Here is an 18,689-nt window from a genome sequence, read left to right as displayed (position 1 = left end):
CAGGTTCGAATCCTGCCTCAGGCATGGATGTGTGTGATGTCCTTAGATAACAATGGCTATGTGTGTGTGAATTTTTCCTGTGTGAATGTGTATTTTTTCTAGCTCTAATAAAGGACAAAATTCAAAAGCTGAACATTTCTGCCATTCTTTTCATTGTGGTTGTGTGTGGCTCGGTGCCTCCTCTATGTGGTGACTGGCAATCTGTCCTTTCCCTATTATTGCTACACCAGTGTCTCATCCTTGTGAATATAATGTTAGCTTATTCTGTGTTGTCAAGTAAAATCTATTATTACTTTAAATACTGAAATGTATTAACATAATAAAAACAACTATTCAGATATTTTTTAAATTAGAAACTCCTTCATAGATCACTTGCTTTATTTGGTGTAATGAGGCATGTGGTGTTTTTGTAATTATAGTAATGCTGTAATATCATTTGATTTTGATGTTACGTTGCTGATTGCAAACATATTTTCCCTGTTTTCGTAGCAAAATAGTTTTAATTTTTTTCTGTTCTCAGATATTTCCAGATATTTCTTTCTTAACTGATTTGCAAGAAGCTTTGGAAAAAGAAAAATTGTATGTGGATTTGATTCAGTGGTCAATAACGGGATCAGAATCTGTGTTGGCCACATTTGAGACAACATTGATGGATCTGTTGTATCCCAGCTCATGCAGGAGAAAAACTACTGAAGCTGACTTACTAATGGATCCAACGGATGCCTTTCCTGTAAGAGTTGCACATTTGATATGAAACAAGAGTGAGGCTTTTTTTATGTTTATTACAAGAGAAAATGAAGTAGTGTGAGAAGTACAAAGGGAAGCAGAATGACATAGAAGCCTTTTATAATACAGATATGGAGAGAACATGAAATAAAAAACATATACTTTGGTTAAAATAACTGTATGATTGATAGTTCAGAGAATTGAGTGGTAGGAGTGAGTGATCTGCTAATTGTACTTGTCCCTCAGGCACCACATGCTAGCTGTGTTGTCTATTTTACAGCTACGCGCAGAACCTCAGCACACCTCGCTGGCTGTATGTTGACAATGCTTCCACTGCAATATGTCAGTCACAAAGTTCTTCTATTGCAACTGTAGCAAGTAATATTATTTTATTTTTTCTATTAAAATTTTGATGTGTGCCACTTTTTTATATTGTCCTTACTCAAGTCATAAGAAGAGTTTACCTGTAAACTGATCCTTAGAATGTCAAACAACCTGTGAAAATAGAAATTCAGAATGTTATATACCTAAAGACCATTCCACTTTGAAATGTATAATCACAAGAGGCAAGTTGTTGTCCATATGCTAAAAGACATCTTGAAAAAGTATTTCATCACTGTGCCAATGTAAATGCAATTGAAGAAATCAGCAAGTGGCATCATCCAGTGCTCAAGTAATCAAATCCATAAACAATGGAGATGCACTGATGAGCTGCAAGATGGGCTTAAAATGCTATGCAATTTAAAATTCAACCTATGAAGTAAAATAGCTAGTCTTAAAAGACACTTTGCCAAGGTTTATATTAACTGGTCAATACATTTTCATCCACGATACTGTATTTGTATCCCTAAAACTTTTATTGTTGATGTTTCAAATGTAGAATACACTGCTTCAGCACATTACTGGAGCTACAGTCTGTTAGAGTGATATCATAAATGCTGCTTGCATAATGTGTATTAAAGATACTTATGAGTTAGCCTAAAACTTATTGACATTCTTTGAAATCTGCTAGCTTATTTGATAGTTGAAAGAAGAGCTTCATACTTGTTAACTAATTTCAGTTCAGGAGACTTCCATAATGACAAGTTGTTATGTCATATCATTATTCGGACATATTAACGTGTGAGATGTAATAAATTTTATTCTGACGATTCTGCCATATGTTGTAGATGTATGTGTATGATCTACTGACATTTTTTCCTTCTTTACAGGGAATCTTGTCACCAAAACTTGAAACTTCTACCAAAACCACAATAGAGGAAATCATATTGACAGAGAGTGAATTACTTGATGTCTCTACACCATCAGCTGTGAATGCCTCGGTAAATCAAATTTACCTTTTTAATGGTTAATGCTAAAAAGACAGTTATTAATTAACATGGAGTATCTGAGAAAAAGATTTGGGCCTAAATGACAAGGATGTATATGACCTGGGACAACCGGGAGATCTGGGAAAACACAGGGAATATTTTTAATCCAGAAAAAAATGGGAATTTTTTAGAATTCTGGGAATTTTTCATTCTTTTAGTTTTCAGTTAAATTTTTATAATTCTGAGTGGTAAGAACGGATACTCTAACAATGGATATTATTGTATCCTACTACTGCAGAATAATACTGCAGCAATAAGACATGAATGGCTAGATGCCACCAGGAAAAATTTTACTGGCGCACCCAAGCTACCAGATTCAAGCATGTGCAGCAGGCCCAGCTCTAGGAAGTGGGGGGGAGGCAAACTGAGGTATCTGACTCGAGTGGCAATTGCGGGGGGAGGGGGGGGGGGGGCGAGCGCCAAATTCATAATTCATATTCTTGAGGCAAAAAACCTTGTTTAACAAAGCACCTAGCATCCAACGCACATTAGTCTATCAATTATTCATACGATTTTGAAATGCATCCCTGTTGATTTTTAAACACATTCTAAGTTTATTTCTGATTGAACCATAAGTTGATTTTTGAATGTCTGCATAGTGTATGTGATGTCTCTGTCAGGGGAATCCTTGTCGCATGTAGAAATAAACTTTCCTACAGACGAAAGGGGATGGGGCTATAAGAGCTGAGCGGAGTAAAGCTGAAGAGATGAATGCCAATAGCTGTCTGATTATGTGGTTGATTGGGTTTACGAATGATCAGTGTTGTTATAATTACTACAAAATCTATAGATCCAGACGACAAAATTAGAAATAAAGGAATAACAGGTAAGAAAGATTATGTATATCTTTTCAGCGTATCCAAGAAAATGAAATTTTGACAGAAAATTTTTGCCCAGATCGCTACACTAGTAAGGGTCAGTTGTACAGTCCCCGGCTAGCAGCAGTTCTATTCTGGAAGCAACGTGGAAAACGCGTTGTACAGTCATATAACAACGCCTAACGGGAGAATAACCGCGGGATAACTAAACCGGTGATTCTGGCAGGGTTAGTGAAGTTAACCGGCGTATAAGTTTTGACAATGGCAGGAATAGTTAGAGAATTAGTGATGACAAGATTGTTTGTTAGAATGAGGCTGCAGAAGAAACGGGGAGATCACACAAATTACGGAAGAATATGACGATTCCAAATTTATATGAAAATTTCGCACTACTACTTTTCGATCTCATGCTTGAGAAACTGGAGCATATGAATGAAATGTGAAACTATTTCCTAACTTAAAGCTTTTTACTTGTAGTAGGCCTAATAGGCATTTCACATTGGTACTTCGTGGATTATATTCTGTTGTGTTATAAAAATTACCATTTGTGCCAAAACAGTCGCGTTCATTTGGCATGTGTTACAATTGCTGCAATATTAGAAAGGTCTGTTTTGTTTTATCTAGCAGACAATGCCCAAATAGACGTAATCAGACCGCAAAACATTTGTATTAACATCTTTTTCATTGTTAGACAACGACATTTCAATTTTTCATGTAACAAAATGTTTGACGAACTTTGATGAGGTAATGATTCTTTCGCATAAAGGAAAACAAGTCATGTAAAACTGTAGCAAGATTAGAGAGAAAAAAATGCTATGAGCTAAGAATTGAAGAAATGTGTATTATCTTGCTTGTCTCTTGTCTTTACTGGTTTTATGCATCCTATATTTAATTTTATGTCACACAAAACAGCAAGTTATTAGCTAATAGTCAATAAAGGGTGCAAGTTTCCTTAAGTTGTTCACCTGTTTACAAATAATCTCATCCCGTATTAATTGCGGGGTTTATTTTTATTTTTAGAAAAAAGAGGGGCAGGATGCCAAACCGCCCAACTGGGAGCAGTAGATGGAAGAACGTTGTGTGAAGAGGCGTGGCATCGCACTTTGGCACACTTAAGACCAAATAACATGTTTTACATTTCCTCGAGCACATATGTTTTATGTTTCAGACTCTTGAGAAAGATGTGCGCTACAAAATGAACATGTTTTTGAAAATATGATTTTTTAAAATTTTTGACGTCCTATCTCAAACGCTTGAGGGAAAGAGGCTGGTGGTGGTGGGGTGGCGTTGCGGGTGGGGGGGTGGGGGGGGGGGGGGCACTATCTAGTATCGCCCCGGTTCGGAAATATCGTAGATGCAGGACTGATGCCCAGAGCAATGTGAGTTATGCTTGTGTCTGTGTATGTGCGGATGGATGTGTGTGTGTGTGTGTGTGTGTGTGTGTGTGTGTGTGTGTGTGCGTGCGTGTGTGCGCGCGCGCGCGCGCGAGTGTATACCTGTCCTTTTTTCCCCCTAAGGTAAGTCTTTCCGCTCCCGGGATTGGAATGACTTCTTACCCTCTCCCTTAAAACCCACATCCTTTCGTCTTTCCCTCTCCTTCCCTCTTTCCTGATGAAGCAACCGTTTGTTGCGAAAGCTTGCATTTTGTGTGTATGTTCGTGTTTGTTTGTGTGTCTATCGACCTGCCAGCACTTATGTTTGGTAAGTCTCATCATCTTTGTTTTTAGATATATTTTTCCCACGTGGAATGGTTCCCTCTATTATATTCATATCATTAATTTGAACCCAACAATTACGTTTGTTATTGTCACTGTTGCATTACGAAATCTTTTCTGTCGTCTTATTTTCTCTTTCTGTTTTTGCCAGTAGTTTCACTTTGTATTCACCTTCTCCCTTTTACTGTAATCTACTATATAATTGTATCCCGCCGATATATACTCAATAATACGTAATACGTAATAATACGTAACCCACTTCCAAACCATAACCAAAAAAAAAAAAAAAAAAAATTTTTCCACTTTCAACACTACCACTGCTATAAAATCCACCGTTTCTATTTCACAAACAATTCCTTTCACCTATTAAACAACCATTTCAGCTAGTTCTAATAACTTTTGCTTTATTTCCATTCCCGTTTTTCTCACATCACTGATCATTTTTAGCCGCTTCCCACAGGTTTTAACGTCATTATTTCTTCGTCAGACAATTGTTAGCCTCATTTTCATAATCTGCCACCACAAAACCACTCCTTTTAATACATTTACACGTAGTTTTTTCGAAATTTTCCCGAATTACTCCACCCTTTAACGTGTTTTGACGGCAATACAACCACCTAAACTTTATCCACATCGTTGTCTACCTACACAAGTTCACCACAGGATCAACATAGCCCAGCTCTAACCAACACTTTTTTGCCTTTTTCTAGTTCACCAAAAAAGGCCTTTACAAATGTCTGCTTGTGTCTGTGTATGTGCGGATGGATATATATATGTGTGTGTGTGTGTGTGTGTGTGTGTGTGTGTGTGTGTGTGTGTGTGTGTGTGTGTGTGTGTGTGTGCGAGTGTATACCTGTCCTTTTTTCCCCCTAAGGTAAGTCTTTCCGCTCCCGGGATTGGAATGACTCCTTACCCTCTCCCTTAAAACCCAGGGAACAGCCTTGGGTACCAGGATGGCCCCCTCATACGCCAACCTATTTATGGGTCGGGGTTAGAGGAAGCCTTCTTGATTACCCAGGCCTGCCAACCCAAAGCTTAGTACAGATTTATTGATGACATCTTCATGATCTGGACTCACAGTGAAGAATAACTCCAGAATTTCCTCTCCAACCTCAACTCCTTTGGTTCCATCAGATTCAACTGGTCCTACTCCAAATCCCATGCCACCTTCATCGACGTTGACCTCCATCTGTCCAATAGCCAGCTTCACACATCCGTCCACATCAAACCCACCAACAAGCAACAGTACCTCCATTATGACAGCTGCCACCCACTCCATATCAAATGGTCCCTTCCCTGCAGCTTGGGTCTTCGTGACAAATGAATCTGCTCCAGTCCTGAATCCCTGAACCATTACACCAATAACCTGAAAACAGCTTTCGCATCCCGAAACTACCCTCCCGACCTGGTACAGAAGCAAATAACCAGAGCCACTTCCTCATCCCCTCAAACCCAGAACCTCCCACAGAAGAACTCCAGAAGTGCCCCACTTGTAACAGGATACTTTTCGGGACTGGATCAGGCTCTGAATGTGGCTCTCCAGCAGGGATACGACTTGCTCAAATCCTGCCCTGAAATGAGATCCATCCTTCATGAAATCCTCCCCACTCCACCAAGAGTGTCTTTCCGCCGTCCACCTAACCTTCGTAACCTCTTGGTTCATCCCTATGAAATCCCCAAACCACCTTCCCTACCCTCTGGCTCCTACCCTTGTAACCGCCCTCAGTGTAAAACCTGTCCCATGCATCCTCCCACCACCACCTACCCTCCGGCCCTTACCCTTGTAACCACCCCCGGTGTAAAACCTGTCAAATGCATCCTCCCACCACCACTTACTCCAGTCCTGTAATCCGGAAGGTGTACACGATCAAAGGCAGAGCCACGTGTGAAAGCACCCACATAATTTACCAGCTGACATGCCTACACTGTGAAGCCTTCTATATGGGAATGACCAGCAACAAACGGTCCATTCTCATGAACGGACACAGGCAGACAGTGTTTGTTGGTAATGACGATCACCCTGTGGCTAAACATGCCTTGGTGCATGGCCAGCACATCTTGGCACAATGTTACACCGTCTGGGTTATCTGGATATTTCCCAATGACACCAGCTTATCGGAACTCTGGAGATGGGAACTTGCCCTTCAATATATTCTCTCTTCCCGTTGCCCACCAGGCCTCAACCTCCACTAATTTCAAGTTGCCACCCCTTGTACATCACTTGTCATCCAACAACATCTTTGCCTCTGTACTTCCGCCTTGACTGACATCTCTGCCCAACCTCTTTGCCTTTACATATGTCTGCCTGTGTCTGTATATGTGCGGATGGATGTGTGTGTGTGTGTGTGTGTGTGTGTGTGTGTGTGCGCGTGCGTGCGTGCGTGCGAGTGTATACCTGTCCTTTCTTCCCCCTAATGTAAGTCTTTCTGCTCCCGGGATTGGAATGACTCCTTACCCTCTCCCTGAAAACCCACATCCTTTTGTCTTTCCCTCTTTCTTGATGAAGCAACCTTGGGTTGCAAAAGCTTGAAATTTGTGTGTGTGTTTGTGTGTTTTTTTATTGTGGCTATCTACCAGCGCTTTCTCATTTGCTAAGTCACAGAATCTTTATATATATACTTTTGGGGGGTGGGCGGCAGCGAGTTACTTTAGGTTTAGGGCAGGAAAGTTACGGGAGTGATGAATGTGCTGTAAGGATAGCTCCCATCTGCCAAGCTCACGAAAGCTAGTGGTGTTGGTGAGAACCCATGTGGTCTAGATTATAATAATGTCACCGATAAGCCTAAACCAGACCAGAGGTTTGGGGTTTTTGGAAGGTAGGAATGTGAAGCAGCCATTTCAGCCTTGCATGTTGTGCTCTGCTAAATTTTGTGCTACTAGGTGGTGCATCTTGTTGTTGGCAATAGTTTGTCAGTGGCCATTCATTTTAGTTGACAGCTGGTTAGTTGTCATACCAATTTTAAATGATGTGCAGTAGTTGCAGCAGGGCTGTTATGTAATATGGCTACTTTCACAGGTGGCCCAGTCTCTGATGGTGTAGGATAAGACTGTGAAGGGGCTGGAGTAAGTGGTGCTTAGTTGGTGGATTGGGCAGGTCTTGCATCTGGATCTTTCATAGGGGTACAAGCCCTGTGGCAGGGAACTGGGGGTGGACTAGGATGTTGTGGAGGTTGGATGGGTAGTGGAACACCATTTTGGGAGGTGTTAAAAGTATCTTGGGTAGGATGTCCTTAATTTTGGGGTATGATGATAGATAATCAAAGCCCTGATGAAGGACATGGTTCAGTTGTTCTTGTCCAGGGTGGTATTGAGTGACAAGGGGGACCCTTCTTTGTGGCTGGTTCTTGGGATGACTGTGAGGATCAGGTGTGTATGAGAATGTGACATGGGAAATGTGTTTGTGAATTAGGTCTGGCAGGAGCTACCTGTCTGCAGTTGACTTTGTGAGGCCTTCAGCATAATGGGCGAGAAAGTTCTCATCACTGCAGATGCATCTAGCACCATTGGCCGGGCTATGTGGGAGGGATTTTTTGGTGTGGAAGGGGTGGCAGCTGTCAAAGAGCAAGTACTGTGTCTGATTTGTAGGTTTGATGTGGACCATGATGGGGATGGAGCCATCTTAGAGCAGGAGATCAGCATATAGGAAGGTGGCATGAAGGGTGGAGGGGGATCATGTGAAGTGGATGGTAGGGAAGGTGTTGAGGTTTTGGAGGAATGAGGATAAGGTGTTCTGGCCTTTAGTCTAGATTATAATGATGTCACCAATAAACGTAACCAGACCAGAGGTTTGTGGTTTTGGGAAGGTAGGAATGTTTCGTCTAGGTGGCCCATGGGGAGATGGCATAGGAGGATGCCATGCAGATGCTCATGGCTGTGCCACAAATTTGTTTGAATACCTTCCCTTCAAAAGGGAAGTAGTTATGGGTTAGGATGTTGTTGGTTAGATGTACAAGAAATGAAGTGGTGGGTTTGCAATCTGCAGGGCATTGGGAGAGGCATTGTTCCACATCTACATCTACATGGATATTCTGCAAATCACATTGAAGTGCTTGGCAGAGGGTTCATCGAACCACCTTCACAATTCTCTATTATTCCAATCTCATATAACGGGCAGAAAGAACGAACACCTATATCACGGCAAGACCATGGGCATGATGGGTGTTGGTGTATAGGGAGGTTGCTTCAACAGCGATGAGTAGGGAACTGAGAGTTAAGGGTATGGGGATGGTGGAGAGCCAGTGCAGGAAGTGGGTGATACCTTTAATGAGGGAAGCTAGGTTTTGGACAATTGTTTGGAGATGTAGATCCTCAATGGCCAAGATTCTGTCAGTGGGGGGTACTGCAACCAGCCACAATGGGGTGTCCAGGACTGTTAGGTTTGTGTATTTTTGGGGAGCATGTTGAAAGTGGGTATGCAGGCTTTTGTTGCAGTGAGTAGGGAGATGTATTCAGGCGTGAGGTTCTGGGATACTCCTAAGGATTTCAGCTGGGATTGGATGTTATGTTTGACTTCTGGGACGGGTTCACTTTGGCAGAGCTTGTAGGTGTAGCTGTCGAGCAGACGGCGGAAGCCCTCTGTTAGGTAGTCACTCTGGTTCATCACAACAATGGTGGAACATTTGTCTGATGGGAGGGTGGCCAAGTCAGGACCATTTTAGGTGTGTAGGAGGGGGGTTGCATAGTGGTGTCCAAAGTCAGGAGTTGGATGTCGGCAGGCTGGATAACTAAATGTGGAGGTGGTGTTTCAAACGTTCTTCTAGATGTTGTAATGTCAGGATTTCAATTTGTGTAATGAGGTGTAGGTAGTGGGGACTGCATAGTAACAGTATTTTGTGGAGGAAATGGAGATGGTTCAGGGGTGCTTGTGCATGGAGACGTGTTTTTGTAGAATCAGGTTTGTGAGGGAAAAGCACTGGAAGAATCTGAAAAGATGAAGGTCATTTCTCCTGCTCCCTACAGTGGAAACACTTCTTTGGCACCAACCAATCCAACGAAATCCAATACCATTCCAACATCGAATCCTGCCTATCCCAGTTCACACCACCATCCAACTGTGACCCTCCCACACTCCCGCCCAACCATCCCCTTGTCACTTTCCAAGAATTCCTAACTTCTAACCTGTCCTCCCCATCCTTCCCCAGATCTCTCCACTAAAAACAGCAAATCGTTCAGCAGAAGAAAGGGCTGCCCTACACAACCTAAAATGGGTCCTGACCTGATCATCCTCCAGGCAGACAAAGGTTCCACCACTGTTGTGATGAATTGGAGTGACTACCTGGCACAGGGCCTCCGCCAGATGTTCGACATTGCCATCTACAAGTTCTACCAAAGTGACCCCACCCCAGAAGTCCAACATAACATCCAATCCCTGCTGAAATCCTTAAGCTGTTCCCAGAACCTCTCCCCTGAATCCATCTCCCTGCACACTACAACAGCCCGCACACCCACCCTCTAAATGCTCCATAAAATGTACAAACCTAAAAGTTCTGGATTCCCCATTGTGGTTGGTTGCAGTTCCCCGACCGAAAGAATCTCGGCCCTTGTTGATTAACATCTCCAATCAATTGTCCAAAACCTAGGCTCCCACATAAAAAATACCAACCACTTCCTCCACCAAGTCTCCACAATCCCCACACCCCTTACCTTCTGGATCCCTACTCATTACTGTTGATGCAACCTCCCTATATGCCAACATTCCTCATTCCCATGGCCTTGCCCTGATTGAACACTGCCTCTCCCAGTGCCCTGCAGATTGCAAACCCACCTCTTCATCCTTGTACATCTAACCAACTACATGCTAACCGTAACTACATCACATTTGAAGGGAACGTATACAAACAAATTCATAGCACAACCAAGGGCACCTGAATGGCACTCTGCTATGCTAACCTCTTTATGGGCCACTTAGAGGAAACATTTTTAGCTCCCTAAAACACCAAACCCCTGGTCTGGTTTAGGTTTATTGATATTATCTTTATAATGTGGATCCAAAACCAAAACACCTTATCCTCATTCCTCCACAACCTCAACACCTTCTCTCCCAACCACTTCACCTGATCCTCCTCGACCCATCATGCCACCAGCCTAGATGTCAATCTTCTTCTCTCAAATGTCTCCAGCCACACCTTGGTTTTCATCAAACCCTCCAATCACCAACAGTACCTGCTCTTTGACACCTGCCACCCCTTCCACACCAAAAAATCCATCCCACACATCCTGGCCACCCATGCTAGATGCATTTTCAGTGATGAGAGCTCTCTTGTCCAGTATGGAGAAGACCTCACAAAGGCCATTGCAGACAGACAGTACTCTCCAGACATAATTGAAAAACAGATTTCCCATGTCATACCCTCACATAAACCTGATCCTCACATCTCACATCCATCCCAAGAACCAATCACAAAAAGTGCCGCCCCCCCCCCCCCCCCCCCCCGTCACCCAATATCACCCTAGACTGAACAACTGAACCATTTCCTTCATCAGGGCTTTGATTATCTCTGACCCCCAATCCCCTGACACAAAGATCATACTCCTGTGGAAGGCCCAGATGCAAGACCTGCCCAATCCACTATCCAGCACCACCTACTCCAGTCCCGTCACAGTCTTATCCCACCCCATCAAAGACTGGGCCACTTGCGTAATCAGCTATGTTAAGTACCAGCGCTGCTGCAACCATTACACAGCATTTAACACGGGTTTGATGACCAATCAGCTGTCAACTGTAATGAATGGCTACTGCTAAACTGTTGCCAGAAATGAGTTAGACCACGCAATGGCACAAAATGCAAGATTTCAATGGCTGCTTCACAACCCATGCCTTCTGGATGCTCCCCAACACCACCAGCTTTTCAGAGCTGGGCAGATTGGTGATATCTCTACAGCACACCCTTCACTCCCATAACCTTCCTGGCCTAAACCTAAGGTACTTCTTTGTCCCCCCACCCCAATAGAGCGTGTGTGTGTGTGTGTGTGTGTGTGTGTGTGTGTGTGTGTGTGTGTGTGTGTGGTGCTAGTATATGAAATCGCTTGCCCAGCCGTCTGCCACCTGCTCCCTCTACCTGCAACTTTACCTAGTCCACAGACGGCTCCCTACTCTCCCACGAGCTGTTAGATGGTTTCTTCAATCCCCTCCTTGCCTTCTGTCTCTTTCCATCACTACCCCCCCCCCCCCCCACACACATCCCACCTCACCCCTCTCCAGTACACTCATCATGGACTAGGTAAGAGTTGGCAGTCGGCTGAGCACAACGTAGTGAGACAGGTGTGTGTGTGTGTGTGTGTGTGTGTGTGTGTGTGTGTGTGTGTGTGTGTGTGTTTTGAGGATGTTTTTCCCACGAGCTTGAAAAAGGCAGTGCATTCAAAAAGGTAGCCTACCTCTCTACCTTTTATAGGTATACTTATCGGCGATGCAGCACTTCTGCCTTTCTGTGAGTCATCTCCTTTATTCCTAAATAATTTGCATTCTTAATTCTAGACCAGAACTTTCTGTAGATTACAATATGTTTATATAAATACCAATATCAGCATTAGTTCTTTTCAGTCTTGTACTTAGGGTTGTTTATTTGCTACATTAGAGTATTTATAAAAATTCTTTTTTTTTTAACAGAAATATGAACTGGAAAGGTATGTTGTGCCCAGTATCCGAGATGCAATAAAGAGACAACGGAAGGTATGCCATACCAGACTTATTCATGAGAAAAAAGGAGCAAACTGCAGTTACACGCTATCACAATCTCAGCATGAGAAAAGTAGAAGACATAGCCCTTTTTCAATCAGAAATCTTGACACCACTGTAAATACATATGACAGCTTTTTGAACACCCCTTCGAAACGTGGGAGGTTTGTACTTTTAACAAGTATTTTATGTACATCATTATTTAAGTACACTTGCTGAGTCAAATATAACAGTGTGTGTTTTTTATTTTTTCCCCCCAGCGTTATGTAAGCTTCTTTTTACATTGATTTTGAAATGTTCTTCTAGTTGAGAATTTGGTGTGGATGTTGAATCTCTTCCACCTGTGACACAGCTTTAAATTCTTTTCTATAATCATCTCCTCCACCTCTGTGAAGAATTAATTTTTGACTAACTTTCATAACTACAAAAATTGCTTCATCACCTAATTTAAAGAAGATAAACAATTTTTGTAAATTAGATTGTCTGATTACATCTTTAACCATCTGAATTTTGAACAGAAGAAAATATGGTGAAAAATAGAACGTTGGTTGTTGTTTTAATTCTAGTTATTGGTCTTAAAAATTAAAAAATTCATTATCCAATAAAAATAATTTCTAGGTTATGTGAATCTGTATGTTTTAATGACTTTGTTTGCAACAAACGATCATGTTATAGTCAATATCATTATAAATGAATAGAATAATTTCAAGGAAGCTATTTATTTTCAAGGCTTGCATTATGGGTTAATTGGAATAACAGGGACATGGATTAAGTCTCGTGTAACAGATAGGAAGCAGAGGGTAACAATTACTGATGGTAATGGAGTTACAGCTTCTTCTAAGTGGGGCACAGTCACCACTGGAGTGCCACAAGACTCAGTGCTTTAGTCAAGATTGCATAAGAAGATCCCTGACAACTCGCAGCACTGTTGTCAGCTTTTGTCTATGAAGTGTTAACGGCTGTAGGTGAAAAGAGTAGCAGTCTACAGAGGTGTGACAATACTGGGGCATTGCCATAGAGACATTTACAAAATCGTGTTAATTTATTGGTTGAGACAGGCTCCTGACTTAACTATAGGTTCTTTGCTGTTTCTTCTATTTATAAATGACCTCATACTCTATTCAGTGAGCAAGTTCACCCTCTTTCTTCTGATACTTCTCTCCTAGTGGATAGGGTACCAGGGAAAAACCTGGAAACATTTGCTACCTGTGTGTTTAATGATATCCTCAACTTTTTTAGCTGTAATACACTCTCTCCAACATGTATAACTTCATGTGACATAGAAAGAACAAGAGGACTTAAACATAAGATGTAGTGGATAAGAAACACAGCAAGTTGCCTCTACTGGGGTATTGATAGCAAATTAAGTTGATCCTACCATATCCTGGATCTGGTAAAAACACTTCACTCTGAAGCTTTTACCTTACACACAATTCATCCTCAATACATATAAATGTCATCCAAACTACTTGATTTGGCTATTTTTCCATGCACTATTGTTCTTGGCAAAGAAAAGGTCACCCAGAAGATGCAAGTCAAGATCTGACATTACTTACATGCTACAAAAAACTATAGTATTTTAAGGAAAGTGATTAAAATGTCAGACGTGTGCATGTCCTGACAGAAATAAATACAGCAGATAATAAGATGGAAACTGTGTGGAATATGGTCTGATGGTAGACTAGACAGCCAGTCAGTGTACAAGATTCCATAGCAACATCCTCCACTGAAATTAATGCAGTTATTTGAAAAAAATCAAAGGGTCATGTAGAATTGATGGAACTTCAAACAGAATTCTGAAAAGTTGTTCCAACTTACTAAGTAATGTCTTTAGTGGTATATGCAATACATCACTGGCACAGGGAATCTTTCCAGATAGGTTAAAATATGCATTGTTAAACCACATCATGAGAACGATCACAAGACAGACTTCATCAATTATTAGACAGACTTCAACAATTATTGTGAAATTTCCTTACTGACATCTTTTTCCAAAATGTTAGGAAGAGTAATGTATGCAAGAGTAGTCACATACTTAAGTGGAAACAATTTACTTAGCATATCACAGTTTGGATTCCAGAGCAGTTGCAGGACTGAGAATGCTAGTTATACATTCACTCATCTAATAGTACAAGCATTAAATAATAATACATTTCCAGTTGGTATTTTTTGTGATGTTTCTAAGATGTTTGATTCTATATATCATGTTACTCTCTCAGAAAAACCCCAAGCTTTAAGGAATTTATGGCTGTATGCACAGCTGGTTTGTATCAGAATGCAAAAGGTTGTGCTGATAATTAAGCCAATGTCAAAAAGATAGAAAATTTTAGTGACTGAGGAAAAGCACAAAGGGAGTCTCACAGGATTCAGTTTTTGGACCACTCCTATTCCTTATATATATGTGAATGACCATCCACTTAACATTCAACAAGCACAACTGCAACATTTTGCAGATGATACTAGTGTTGTAAAAAAATCCCATTAGAGAGAAAGAAACAGAAAAGTTGGTAAATGATATTTTTGAAAAAATTATTAAGTCATTCCATGAAAGTGGACACTCCCTAAATTTTGAAAAAGAAGTACTACATTCAGTTCTGTACAGAAAATGTAGTTCTGCGAACAACTGATGTAACACATGGGCAGAACTCAGTAAATAGGGCAAATGTTCCAAATTTTTTAGTGTACATAATGATGAAAACTTGAACTGGAAGAAGTCAAACAGTGGAAAATGCAGGATGGAATGTACCAATATTGTGAAAAGGAAGTTGCTACTCACCATATATCAGAGATGCTGAGTTGCAGATAGGCACAACAAAAAGACTGTCACAAATAAGCTTTCAGCCAGCAAGGCCTTCGTCAAAAATAGATGACACACACACACACACACACACACACACACACACACACACACACCACACACACACACACACACGTGCACGTTCACAAACAAAACATACACACACACATGACTACTGTGGCAACTGAAGCCACTTTGCAAACAGCAGCAACAGTGCATGATGGGAGTTAAGGCTGGGTGGGGGTAAGGAGGAGGCTGGGGTGGGGAGGTCCTCAGGGATAGTAGGGTACGGGTGGGGTACAGTGAACTGGTCTGGGAAGCACATAGGGACGAGGTGGAGAGAGGATGGACAGCTATGTGCAGCCAGGAGGTTAGACAGAGGAGAGGCTGGGGGGAGGGGTAGTGGAAAATGAGGAGTAAAAAGATTGGGTGCGATGGTGGAGAGGTCTGTGTAGTGCAGGAATGGAAACAGGGAAGGGACTAGATGGGTGAGGACAATGACTAACAGTGGTTGAGGCCCACAGGGTTAGGGGAACATAGAATATATTGCAGGGAAAGTTAACACCTATGCAATTCAGAAAAGCTGCTGTTGGTGGGAATGATCCATAAGGCACAGGCTGTGAAGCAGTCATTGAAATGAGGGTGTCATGTTGGGCGGTAGGCTCAGCAACATGGTGGTCCATTTGTTTCATGGCTACAGTTTGTCGGTGGCAATTCATGTGGACAGACAGCTTGTTGGTTGTCATTCCCACATAGAATGCAGCACAGTGAATGCAGCTTAGCTTGTAGATCACATGACTGGTTTCTCATACGCTTTTGGTGGGATAGGTGAAGTTTGTGATTGGACTGGAGTAGGTGGTAGTGGGAGGATGTATGGGACAGTTCTTGCATATATATTTATTACAGGGACATGAAGACATAAGCCATGAGGTAAGAGATTGGGAGCAAGGGTTTTGTAGGGATTAATGAGCATATCATGTAGGTTCAGTGGATGACGGAACACCACTGTGGGAGGGGTGCGAAGGATAGTGGGCAGGAATATCTCATTTCAGGGCACGATGAGAGGTAATCAAAATCCTATCAGAGAATGTAATTCAGTTGCTCCAGTTCTGGGTAGTACTGAGTTACTAGAGGAATGTCCCTCTGTGGTCAGACGGTGAGACTTTGAGAGGTGGTGGGAACTGGGAAGCTAAGGCATGGGAGATTTGTTTTTGCACAAGGCTGGGTGGATAATTACAGTCTGTGAAGGCTTCAGTGATACCCTCAGTATATTTTGAGAGGGACCACTCATCACTGGAGATGCGATGACCACTGGTAGCTAGGTTGTATGGAAGGGACTTCCTGTTATGGGAAGGGTGGCAGCTGTCAAAGTGGAAGTATTGCTGGTGGTTAGTATGTTTGATATGGATGGAGATACTGATGCATCCATCTTTGAGGTGGAGGTCAACATCTAGGAAAGTGGCTTGTTGGGTTGAGTAGGAGGAGGGGAACCAAATGGGGGAGAAGCTGTTGAGGTTCTAGAGGAATGCAGATAGGGTCACCCTCAATCCAGATCGTGACAATGTCATCAATGAATCTGAACCAGGTGAGGGGTTTAGATTTTGGGTGTTTAGGAAGGATTCCTCTAGATGGCCTATGAATAGTAGATTGGCATAGATTGGTGTCATGTGGGCACCCACAGCGGTAACCCAAATTTTTTTTGTAGGTAATGCATTCAAAGGAGAAGTAATTGAGGGTGAGGCTATAGTTGGTCATGGCCACTAGGAAGGAGGTTGTTGGTTTGGAATCTGTTGGGCATTGGGAAAGGTAGTGTTCAGTAGCAGTAAGGCCATGGGCATTAGGGATGTTAGTGTTAAAAGAAGTGGCATCAATAGTGACAAGCAGGACACTTTGTGGTAAAGGGACAGGAACTGTGGAGAGTCGGTGGGGGAAATGATTGGTATCTTTTATCTAGGAGGGTAGGTTCCAGGTAATAGGTTGAAGGTGTTGGTCTACGAGAGCTGAGATTCTCTCAGTGGGGGCACAGTAGCCTGTGACAATGGGGCATCCTGGGTGGTTGGGTTTATGGACTTCAGGAAGTATTTAGAAGGTAGGAGTGCTGGGAGCAGTAGTGGTGAACAGAGATATGGACTCTGGGGAGAGGTTCTGGGATGGGTCTAAGGAATTTTAGGAGTGACTGCAGATCCTGCTGAAATCTGGAATGGGGTCATTGTGGCAATGTTTGTAGGTGGATTTATCTGACAACTGACATTGTCCTTCTGCCATGTAATTCTTGCGGTTCGAAACAACAGTAATTGAGCCGTTGTCCGCAGGTAGGATTGTATGGTTGGGATAAGTTTTTAGATGGTGGAATGCTGTTATTTCTACAGATGTAAGGTTAGTTTGCAATTTGAGGGATTTGAGGAATGATACTAAGATAAAGTTTGAGCTTAAGAAATTTGGGGAAGGTAACAGGGGATGATTTGGAGGGCAGTGGGGGTGAATCACAGTTGAATGGAGGAGTGAACTGAGTCAGGCAGGGTTCAATATTGGTGTTTGGTTGAGTCTGATTGCTAGCATTGATGGCAAAAAAATGCATCCACTGTAGGGACCAGGAGAAGAAGAGAAGGTCTATAAGAAATCCTACATGGTTGAATTTGGGAGTGAGGCAAAAGGTGATGCCTTTGAAAAGGACTGATATTTCTGTGGGGCTAAGGCTTCGGGAGGAAAGTTTCATGACTGTGTTTCGGGTCTGTTTAGGTTCTGTATTCTGTGTGGTGGTGGGAGGGAGGTTTGGAGAGTGGGATAAATGTAGTAGGTCTGTGAGACAGAGTTTGTCAGCTATGAGGGGATGTGGGGGAGGTTGTTCTAGAGGTGCTGGCGAGTGGTACTCCAAGGTGGGAGTAGGAAGTGAGCAGGGTGGAGAGTTTTTTGAGGTGGCATTGTGCATGTTGCTCTAGTTCCTGGTAGCCAAGAATTTCAATGTTTGTCATGGGTTTCAGGAATTTGGGATTGCATAGCAGGAGAATTTTGCAGATGGAAAGAAGGTAACTTTTCTGTATTGACAAGGATGGAAGGACCAAGGACCCATGGTGGTGGAAAAAATCTGAAAAATTACATAAATAATGTAGAATTATGTCCGAAAAGAATTCACAAAAATACACCCAAATACGTGGGAAAAACCATGATAAGGATGAAACATGCACAAAAAGGGGGGAAGTAGATGAAATCTCAGGTAGTTGACAATAGCAAGAGGTGAAAACTCACTAAAATTATCGTGAAGTCACAATGAGATCAAAGAAAAGATATAAATAATAAAAATTGTATATAGATGGTGTAATTGCTGAAATGCTCAAGATTGGAGGCGAACTCTTGATTGACAGTCTAAAAGCTATCATTGCAAATATATGGGAAAGTGGAATCATACCAGCAGATTGTAAAACTGCTTTGATTCGCCCTCTACACAAAAAGGGTGACAAGACCGATCCCAACAACTATCGAGGCATTTCACTCCTACCACTCACTTACAAAGCACTCTGACGTGCTCTTCTCATCAGATTAGAACAACAGACAGAACATATGATTGGTGAATATCAGGCAGGCTTCCAC

At 42.2% G+C, this 18,689-nt stretch overlaps 1 protein-coding gene across 6 annotated transcripts in view; it reads left to right on the top strand.

Annotated features, from left to right (window-relative positions):
• LOC124790718 (spermatogenesis-associated protein 6) overlaps positions 1-18,689 on the top strand; it is a 166,494-nt gene that overhangs the window by 90,230 nt on the left and 57,575 nt on the right. For all 6 annotated transcript variants that reach the window (XM_047257810.1, XM_047257808.1, XM_047257806.1 and 3 more), the window contains exons 3-5: positions 521-730; positions 1,938-2,048; positions 12,236-12,468. In XM_047257810.1, the coding sequence (XP_047113766.1) occupies positions 521-730; positions 1,938-2,048; positions 12,236-12,468 (554 nt within the window). The remainder of the gene's footprint in view (positions 1-520; positions 731-1,937; positions 2,049-12,235; positions 12,469-18,689) is intronic.

Source organism: Schistocerca piceifrons, chromosome 1 (assembly GCF_021461385.2).
Source record: "Schistocerca piceifrons isolate TAMUIC-IGC-003096 chromosome 1, iqSchPice1.1, whole genome shotgun sequence".
NCBI lineage: Eukaryota > Metazoa > Arthropoda > Insecta > Orthoptera > Acrididae > Schistocerca > Schistocerca piceifrons.
This window is presented reverse-complemented; position numbering and strand designations above follow the sequence as displayed.